General features: G+C 44.0%; 1 protein-coding gene across 3 annotated transcripts in view; it reads left to right on the forward strand.

Moving 5' to 3' along the window:
- The window catches only part of LOC149278460 (alpha-(1,6)-fucosyltransferase), a 56192-nt gene that overhangs the window by 19351 nt on the left and 25780 nt on the right, over positions 1-11061 (forward strand). For all 3 annotated transcript variants that reach the window (XM_089501925.1, XM_089501927.1, XM_089501928.1), the window contains exon 3: positions 7112-7280. In XM_089501925.1, coding sequence (XP_089358051.1) covers positions 7112-7280 — 169 coding nt within the window. The remainder of the gene's footprint in view (positions 1-7111; positions 7281-11061) is intronic.

Consider the following 11061-nt stretch of genomic DNA (forward strand, 5'->3'; position numbering starts at 1 on the left):
AGACAACCCCTGCTTCTGCCAGACACTTCCGCTGGAGCTTCTATGATGGAGCACCGGAAGGTCATGAGATGCCGGCGCTCTGGTATAGAAGCCCCGGCAGAAGTGGAGGGCAGTAGCGGAGGTTGTCTGCGCGTATCGCACAGACGTCCACTGGCTGCCAGAGATGAGGGTGCCGGTCCCTTGCAGCGCTGCAGGGGACCTTGGATCTTAGCCATACTGCTTGCCCACAGCAAGGCTAAATGAAACAAAAAAACACCTGCCGGCGCCCTGAACTGCATGTCCCGGGCATCAGGCGATAAGAATTGTGCATCCCTGAAATGTATTTGTCTTATTTTACATTCAGTATAAAAGCTACTAGGGGATTTTTACATTGGGGCAAATCCATAAATTTTTGCCCCTGCAAATTCCAAAAAACTAAAATGCATAAAAACTAAAATGCATAAAGATATTTCTGTAATCTGAAGAAGCCGTTGAACAAATTTGACTAGATTTCTCTGATGAAACATAACCTGTGCAAAAAAATATAAAAGGTGTCCAAATACTCCTGATGAAATACTCTGAGTTGTCTGCTTTACAAAAACATATATTCTATGGGAGCATGTTGTCCTTGGGGACTGCTTTACATATAGCTTAGGCCTAGCAAAACACCCTGATTTAATATACAGACATGTTCCAACTTGTGCCCTGTAATTTTTGAAAACAAAAAAACTACGCATGTGCCTTATTTCCTTAATCTAAAGATGCAGCTGAACAAGTTTGGCTGGATTTCAATGCCATAACATATAACCTGTGCAACAAATCATATGGCAAAATACCTTAGAGCAGGGGCGTCCAACATGCGGCCCGCGGGCCAAATGCGGCCCGCGGGACCTCGAGTTGTGAGATTGGCAGCCAGGATCACAAGAGCCCTGCTGCTTACTTGTGGGAGGGTCTATTGTCCTGCACAGAGGAAGCAGGAGGCCACGCCCCCTGCTGAAGTCTGTGAGCGGCATCGAGAGCTGTAGTGCAGGTAAGGGGGTGGGGGAGGGTGTTTGAATGAGTATGCGTGATTGAGGGAATGAATCTGTGAATGAATGAATTAGGGCTGCAACTAACGATTATTTTCATAATCGATTAGTTGGCCGATTATTTTTTCGATTAATCGGATAAAAAAAATAAAATTTTTCATTTATTTTAAATTATTTAATAAATTAACATACGATGTTAAAAACAAACGGCAGAATAAATTTTTTTTCTTGTTTTTATTTCCCCAACCTGCCCCCCAGTTATGCATATTTGAGCCCAGGCTTGCCACACTGCCCTCCCCGACATGCCACACTGCCCTCCCCACATATGCCTTATATACCCTATATGCCTTATACCCCCAGATATGTCACTCCGTCCTCCTCAGGTATGCCGTATAGCCCCCTGATATGCCATAGTGCCCTCATAGGATTTGCAGACTCGTTCACAGACACAATACTTTTATAAATAAATACAGGGTTAATCTTCACTGCCCCCAGGATTTAGATTCCCCTCAGTTTGCCCCCCTTTACCTCTAACTGCACCTTAAGTTAACTTTATTAAATTAATGAAATTAACCCTCAGTCCTCAGCATTAAATTAATCCTGAAGAGAAGACCCCATTAACCAAAACTGCCCCTAAATTAACCCTGAAGACCCCATCAACCACAACTGCCCTTAAATTAACCCATTAACTATAACTGCCCCTAAATTAACCCTAAACACCCCATCAACCACAACTGCCCCTAAATTAACCCTAAACACCCCATCAATCACCACTGCCCCTAAATTAACCCTAAACACCCCATTAACTATAACTGCCCCTAAATTAACCCTAAACACCCCATTAACTATAACTGCCCCTAAGTTAACCCTAAACACCCCATTAACTATAACTGCCCCTATGTTAACCCTAAACACCCCATTAACAATAACTGCCCCTAAGTTAACCCTAAACACCCCATTAACTATAACTGCCCCTAAGTTAACCCTAAACACCCCATTAACTATAACTGCCCCTAACCCCCACCTCCCCTAACTTTCAGCAGCCCAAATATTAATTTTATACTCAGTTAGATGAGTGTCACAGCCATGGCGATGCTAAAGAAATGGGCGGAGCCAATCGGCAGTTTGGCTCCGCCCCTTTCTCCCTCCCTGTCCGTCACTGCCGATTGGCCCCGCCCCTTTCTTTCTCCAGCAGCGATTGCAGGGAGGGACTGGAAAAAGGAAGTGGGCAGGCCAATCGGCAGTGACTGCAGGGCGGAACTGTAAGTAGCAACTGCTGCTGTGACTCCTGTGAGTCACACAAACGGATTATAACACGAGGGGTATTTTTCAGAGCGTTTGCTCTGAAAAAACCCTCATTTTATAATCGATAAAAATCGATTCAACTAATAGATAATGAAATTCGTTGCCAACAAATTTGATTATCGATTATCATCGATTTTATCGATTAGTTGTTGCAGCCCTAGAATGAATTTGTGTGTGTGATAGATGGATGTGTAAGTGCTGAAACCTAGGCATGATGGGACTGTGATTGCTGTTAGCAATCACACTCCTATCATGCCAAGTCAGCCAGTACATGCTGAAACCTGGCTTGCTGCCCCCTTGTGTATTGATGCTGCCAGCAGTATGGGGTCTGCACTTACAGCCACCCTTTACCAGCATGTACTGGCTGACTTGGGATGATAAGAGAGTGATTGCTAACAGCTAACAGCAATCTGCTAACAGCAGTCACAGTCCCATCATGCCTAGGTTCCAGCATTTACTGGTTGCCTGGGTATAAAAAGAGTGTGTTTGCTGTTAGTAATCACACTCCTATCATGCCAAGTCATATTGTTGATTTTTTTTTTGTCCAATTGTGGTGTGTTAACGCACTAAAATTGGACAAAAAATACAATAACTATTAATTTATATATGATTGTTGACAGCACTCCTATCATGCCCAGCCAACCAGTACATGCTGGAATCTGGGTATTGCTGTTAACAATCATAATATATAATTTTTTTGTACAATTTTGGTGTGTAACTTACTTTTATTAAAAGTGTGGGATTTTTTTATTATTTTTAAAGGTGAGGGGGGGGTCGTTTTCGGTTTCGTTTAAGTGAACCCTGAATTTTCGGTTTTGGTCCAGAATTTTCATTTTAGTGCATCCCTAAAATAAATAGAACTATTTCATTTTTATTTATCCAGAATCCTGAATTTGTAGTCACAAAACTTTCTAGGCCCAGAAATCAGTGAGAGGAAAAGTAAAGGTTTTGTGTCATTTACTTTATTTTAATCTGCTTATTTTATTAACCCCTTCGTGACAAAGGCTGATTTCACTTTTTGTACCCTTCGTGACAATGGCCGTTTTAACATTTCTGCGCTGCTCGTGTTTAGCTGTAATTTTCTTCTTTCCTGTTTACTAAACCCACACACATTAGATATTGTTTTTTTTCAGGACAAGAAGGGCTTTCTTTAGATGACATTGTTTTGATTGTATCATATTATTTACTATTAAAAAAAGTATAAAATATGGTGAAAAATTTAGAAAAAAATGGCTTTCTAACTTTTAGTTGAAAAATCTTTTACTCATCTATAAAAGGTAATAAAAAAACCTGCTAAATAGATTCTACTATTTGTCCTGAGTTTAGAAGTACCCAATGTTTTTATGTTTTTTTGCTTTTTTCTACACATTATGGGGCAATAAGTACAGGTAGCGTTTTGCTATTTCAAAGCCATTTTTTCCAAATCTGGTAATTCTTCCCCCCATGTGCCATTTCGGGTATCTTTGAAGCCGGCCAATGCAATTTACCCCATCAAATCATATATTTTTGAAAACTAGACAGCCCAGGGTATTCCAAATGCTAGTATTTTAACCCCTTCCAAGCACTTATTCTACCATCAGCCTTTGTCAAACTTTATGGTAGTAATTTTTTTGCATTTGTTTTTTCACACACATTTTACTTCAGGTATGAATTAAAAAGTTCTCGTATATGTCACTATCACAAAACACCCCAATATGTGTTCAGCAACATCTCCTGAGCGCAGTGATACCCCACATGAATGATTTTGCCTGGCTGTTCGGGGGCAAAAGGGCCACATTTGGGGCATGCACATTTTTCAATGTTGAACTTTGGCATTTGGGGATCCACTGCCCGTGCCCTATTTGGTACATCTTTGAGCCGGGCCATTTCAGTGTGCCCAACAAAACCATATATTTTTGAAAACTAGACACCCCAGGGTATTTTAAATGCTGGTATTTTAACTCTTTGCATGCACACATTTTACCACCAGCATTTTTTCAAAGTTTGCAGTAGTATTTTTGTGTGTGTATTTTTCCCACACACACCTACTTTATGTATGAATTTACAGCTCCTGGTATATGCCGCTGTCACACGACACCCCAATATGTGTTCAGCAACATCTCCTGAGTACAGTGATACCCCACATGCATGGGTTTGTCATTCTTGGGGGGAACTAAAAGGCCACATTTGGTACGTGTGCATTTTTCTAATTGGAAATTAGATGTGTGGCCATCCTTCCCCCCGTGTTAATTGGGACCTTGTTGAACCCGGCCAATTCAATTTACCCCATCAAATCATACATTTTTTAAAAGTAGACACCCCATGGGCATTTAATATGCCAGTATTTTAAATCTTTCCATGCGAGAATTGTTTTAAGCTAATATGCTAATTTTAGGACTTGCTCACAAAAATATATTTTTTATATATATATATTTTTTTTTTGCCTTTTTTTTAAAAATTTTTTAACATTTTTTTTCAACTTGAAGGTTCCCCTGATAGTGACATCAGTGGGAAATTATTTTTACATTTTACTGGTTTTTTACTATTTTTTTTTCTAATTATTATTAATTTTATTTTATTTTTAATTTATTTTTTCTAATCACACTGTGATTAGAAAGCTGAGCTCCATTGACTTGCATGGTTGAATGCAGTACCTATATTCAACCTGCAAGTGGAGCCAGAGTTCTCTAGAGGGTCTGGAGACCGTCTAGCGAACTTTTTAGACTTTATTGTTTTTCTTTATTGAATCTTGCAGATGGCGAAGATCACCGGCAGCTGCGGCTGTGACCGCTCTCCGGAGCGGTCACAGTCCATCCCCAGTTAAGTGTTTGGTGTCGCTGGTTGCCTCCTGAACGAGGCATTCCAGCGACACCATTTAAGTTTAAAACGGGCGTCCGCCGCCATACAAAGTTTGGCGGATGTTGACGCCCCGGGGAGGGGCCAGAGATGGCCCCTTTGTGCCGATAATGGCGTTGCTGAATGCCTCGAGGTCGAGGCATTACAGCAACGCCGTTTCGGTGCAGAAAGCGAAAATAGATCGCTTTCTGCACCCGTTTAATGACGTGCCGGTCCTGGCACGTCATTTGTCGTTATCGACTTGAATTTCCGTGACGTGCCCGGACCGGCAATTGTCATCAAGGGGTTAAAGGCCATATTTTCTCACAGTGAAAAATGAGTGCGGATGAATTTAGGGTTTAGGCTGTTTGTTGTTTATGTAATTAGGTACGGGGATATAAAAATATTTAATTCTAAACTGTTCTAGTATTTACTGTAAAAACGACACAGTTGTACAATTTTTAAAGAGACATCTCCAGCCATCAAATGATAAAAAAATAAATTGAAATGTACGTGTACCTTTTGGCCCAGTAGTTTTTAAAACATGACAAACCTATGCATGTGGATCAGCACTGTGCTTAGGTGATGTTGCTCTGTTATTTCTACAATAGAAAATCATTGCAAACCAGGACAAGTAAATGAATATATTTCTCGAGCATTGTGGACATTATTTTTCAAGATTTTTTTCGATTTTTATCTTTTATTCAAAAATAATGCTTGCATGTATACATATTTGACTAGTAGAAGTTGCAAATTTAACTGCATTTCCAGATTTTGTCAACTGATACAAAGCCAGACCCCCATGAAATGGACAAACCCAAAGCAAAAAGCTACAAATTTTGCAGAATCTTTCACTCGCACTCTCCAAATGTCTACCTACCTTCTCTGCCGACCATTTCTATGTTTCATAGCTCCGCTTTTGTGTCTTGCATCTTCTTGTTCTTCTCTTTTCTCTCTCTTCATTATCCTCATCTCCACGGACATAACCTCCTGGTGAACTTCCACCAAAATAGAGCTTCCGGTGACCATATTGGAGGATCAGGGAGAGGACATCACCGGAAACTCTGCTGTTTTGCCCAAAGATAATCTTGTGTGAACTTCCGCCAAATGATGGAGCTTGTGGTGACGTCCGCTCCCCGATCCTCCAATTGATCCTATCCAATCGCCGTTTTGCGATACGATAACTTTGTGTGAATTTCAGCAGAAATGGAGGGACATTTGGTGACATCCTTTCCCCCGATTGGAGGATCGGGGGAGAGGACATCAATGGAACCTCCTCCATTTTTCCAGACGTTCGCAGGGAGGTAATGCCCGCAGAGATGCAGATAAAGAAGAGAAAAAAAGGATAAGGAAAGAGGAAAAGGCAGAACAAGAAGATTCGAGACATGGAAGCAAAGATGCTCAGCAGAGAAGGTAGAGTGTATGAGAAAGTAAAAAAAGAGTGCAAGAAAGTGAGAGTGAGTGAGAGTAAATGTGGGCGGCGGACAACAAATTTTGTTCCTAATTTTAAAATGACCCCGGATTTTCATCCGAAATGAATGGTCAAGGAACGGAATTCGTATTCCGAAAACAAATGGACCAAAAATTTACCAAAGATTCGTAAAAATATCTAATATTTGCAGATGCAGAAAAGTAGGAGAGGTGGTACCTTTATTTATAACCCCAAGCCAAGCGTTCGAATGTGGCACCGCTCAAAGTGAGACATATGAGAACAAAAAGTTGACTCAAATATTCATTATGAAGTGAAAACATAGTGACTTCTATAGGAAGGTGTGAGTAGTTCATGCATAATGCTTGGTTAAATTAGAGAGATGACCTTCAAGGAAAGTTTTTTTCTCATGAGGTTAGGAAACATTGTCTTGTTTCTGAAGTTGGACATCAATGTATATATATCACTATATAATTCTAAAATGTATAATTAAAATACAGTCTTGTCATCAGAGAAACATTCCCCTGATTTCTATGCATCTTTTAACTTGTCATAGTGGCTGGCATTGGAAAAGACCATGAATTATTAAGAAGATCAATTGAAAATGGGGCTAAAGAATTCTGGTATTTTGTCGAGAGTGAAGTAAAGAAGCTAAAGAATTTGGACAGAAGTGAACTCCAAAGACATGTGGATGAGATATTGATAGATATGGGTCATCAACAAAGGTAAGTGTGTTGTAAACATTTAATATCATTTGCTGCAGGAATTTTAGGACAATTGACGATGAAATGCATCCGTTGACAACAATTGACGTGCCTGGCATGTCATGGGGTTAAACGGGCTTAGAAAGTGATCAAAGATCTTTTCCTTCTCCCAAACGGCACTTCTGCCGGGCGAGTGCTTAAAAGAAGTTAGGAGGCGATCAATGAGCAGTCACAAGTGTCGTAGTGAGAGATTTTGCCTCTCACTAGATAGTGGCACCCATTAAAGAATAAAGTTCTCAAGAGGGTCTCTCCTGAGCTAGCCCTGCAGGTTGAATACAGGTACTGCATTTAACCATGCAAGTCAATGGAGCCCAGCTTACTAATCACAATGTGATAAGTTAAAATTAAAAATAATTTCCTAGTGATGTCACCATCAGCTAAACTATCCATTTCCAAGAAAAAGTAATTAGGGCTATATCTTCACAAAAAATCCAAGCATGGAAGGATTACCCATGAAGTGTCTAGCTTTCAAAAATGTATGATTTGATAGGGTAAAGCTAATTGGCTGTGTTCAAAAATGGGCATGGGCACAGACTGTCAAAATTCCAAAAAATGGCACCTACCAAATGTGGCCTTTTAGTCCCCAATTACTACCACAACTTTGGACAAAGGCTGGTGATAAATTTAGTGCAAATTAGTGCATGTAAATGGTTAAAATACAACATTTGAAATACCCTGGGGTGTCTAGTTTTCAAAAATGTATGGTTTGATAGGGTACATTGAATTGGCCAGCTTTAAAGGTGTCCCAAATAACACATGGAGGCCAGATGACCAAATTGAAAAATGCACACCTCCCAAAATTGAAAAATGCACACCTCCCAAATGTCAAAAAGCTTGACAGATACTGGTGGTAGAATTAGTGCATATTAGAGTCTATTTTTTTTTCATTAGCTTTTGTAGATGAGTAGAAGATAAAGAAATATCAGAAAAGGTGTTTGTTTTTTTAATTTTCCCCCATTTTTTTATTATAGTAAATGGTATCTAAATGAACCCTTTCTTGTCATTAAAAAAATGTAATTTGCGCGGGTACAGTAAATGAGAGAGAAGAAAATTACAGCTAATCATGAGCACAGCAGAAATGTTAAAATTGCAATTGTCATGAAGGGTACAAAAATAAAACAGCTCTGTCCTTAAGGGGTTAAACATTGTCTAACTGTGTGTGGTAACTAAAGCATATCTGCAATAATAAAAACATATCTATAAGTTGCAAGTGGTGTTGGTTATCATACCTCAGTATCACACATTATAAATTAGTCAAGAAAGTATTTTTTCTGGGAATGTTTCCTTGCACATTTGCCTATGAAGAAGTTGCCATCTTAATAGGGTGTTTATGAAAAGAAGATAAACAATATAATAAAGCTGTAGGAAGGAGTAAATGTCACAAAACCAAACTTGGTTTTTGGTAATAGAGAGCTGGACCAATGGCCTCATAAGTGTCCCGAAACAGAAAAGGTGGTAGGCCAGTTCCCAGAAAGGTGGTCCTCCTCGCATAACAATTCAAATAATATGAAGGAATAAACTCAAGCCATCCACTGGTTTTATAATGTTTTATATTAAAACTGCATTGATTTTTCCTTCATCATAGATCAACACATGACTATGCTAGGAGAATTGTATTACTGCTAAGGGATCTGCTGGCATTCTATTAATAAAAGACTATATAATGGGAAACAAAAATATACAAAATACAATCTGACTTCATGTTACTATGGTAGGGGGATTAACCTACCAATATGTTGAACAATTACGAGATCCATTCAGGGATCAAGAATCATGAAATCACAATGCCACCAACCACAAAATAGACGCAAAGAAACATTTATTTAACCCCTTCAATCCGGAGAAATTTTGCCATTTTTGCGCTATGTCGGTTCAGCGATGATTCTCTTTTACTGTGAATAGTGTACCCATATAAACTATATATTGTTTTTTCAAGGAGAGATAGAGCTTTCTTTTGATACCATAGTTGGATGATTAGCTGAAAATTTAGAATTAGAAATTTAGTAAAAAGTAGCAAGAATTAGAAAAAAAAATCTGTGTTTTTTTCATTTTCCCTCTGAATCCTCACAAAATTTAGGTAAAAAGACAGAAAATTCCATCCAGATTTATCCATTTAGGTGTCCTGTAGATGTCGATGTGCCCAAAGTGCCCGTTCCCGGCCGCATAAGTTGATCGCGGCCGGCCGGCAGTTTTGCTCTAAGTCCCCGTTTATGGCAGGTCAAGTTGCTTGAGAAACCCTGGAAGTCAATGAGGTCGGATTTGCCGGCCGCATCCGACCCTCGCTCCATCGAAGTCGGCATGCCTTGCCGGATTTTCCCGGTGGTGACGTGGAACTCCGTCCCGGTTCGCCAGGGACGTCAGGCACCCTCCGCCAGATATATAGGGAAGCTGCTGCTTGTTCCAGAGAGCCGGCTCCCAACGACCTCGCGAAGCCCAGCCCGGGTGCCGGCCAGGTCCCGGCCCCGGCCGGTAGACCTCCGAGGGTCCCGCCCGGGGCTCCACGGAACTCGGGACGCCCGGCCCGGGTGCCGCACCGGCGGTCCAACCCGCCCAAGTCCCGGGCCGTCTCCCGGGAACACCACCTTGGGGCAGACCCCCGAGGGTCCCGCCAGGGGCTCCCCGGACCTCGGGAGGACCAGCCCGGGTGCCGCACCGGCGGTCCAACCCGCCCAAGTCCCGGGCCGGGTCCCGGGAACACCACCATGGGGCAGACCCCCGAGGGTCCCGCAAGGGGCTCACCGGACCTCGGGGTGCCCAGCCTGGGTGCAGCACCGGCGGTCCAACCCGCCCAAGTCCCGGGCCGGGTCCCGGGAACACCACCATGGGGCAGACCCCCGAGGGTCAGGCCAGGGGCTCCCCGGACTTCGGGAGGACCAGCCCGGGTGCCGCACCGGCGGTCCAACCCGCCCAAGTCCCGGGCCGGGTCCCGGGAAGACCACCATGGGGCAGACCCCCGAGGGTCCCGCCAGGGGCTCCCCGGACCTCGGGGTGCCCAGCCCGTGTGCCGCACCGGCGGTCCAACCCGCCCAAGTCCCGGGCCGGGTCCCGGGAAGACCACCATGGGGCAGACCCCCGAGGGTCAGGCCAGGGGCTCCCCGGACTTCGGGAGGACCAGCCCGGGTGCCGCACCGGCGGTCCAACCCGCCCAAGTCCCGGGTCGGGTCCCGGGAAGACCACCATGGGGCAGACCTCCGAGGGTCCCGCCAGGGGCTCCCCGGACCTCGGGAGGCCCAGCCCGGGTGCCGCACCGGCGGTCCTACCCGCCCCGGTAGTTGCTCGCGGCCGGCCGGCGTTTTCGCTCTAAGTCCCCCATTCTGGCAGGCCGAGTTGCTTGAAAAGCCCTGGAAGTCTATGAGGTCGGATTTGCCTGCCGCATCCGACCCTCGCTCCATCGAAGTCGGCATGCCTTGCCGGGTTTTCCCGGTGGTGACGTGGAACCCCGTCCCGGTTCGCCAGGGACGTCAGGCACCCTCCGCCGGATATATAGGGAAGCTGCTGCGAGTTCCAGAGAGCCGGCTCCCAACGACCTCGGGAAGCCCAGCCCGGGTGCCGGCCAGGTCCCGGCCCCGGCCCCGGGAACCCCACCGTCCGGTAGACCTCCGAGGGTCCCGCCCGGGGCTCCACGGACCTCGGGACGCCCGGCCCCGGGTGCCGCACCGGCGGTCCAACCCGGCCGGGTCCCGGGAAGACCACCTTGGGGTAGACCTCCGAGGGTCCCGCCAGGGGCTCCACGGACCTCGTG

This window comes from Sceloporus occidentalis, unplaced genomic scaffold (genome assembly GCF_023333645.1).
Source record: "Sceloporus occidentalis isolate IW3139 unplaced genomic scaffold, rSceOcc1.0.p SCAF_188, whole genome shotgun sequence".
Lineage (NCBI taxonomy): Eukaryota > Metazoa > Chordata > Lepidosauria > Squamata > Phrynosomatidae > Sceloporus > Sceloporus occidentalis.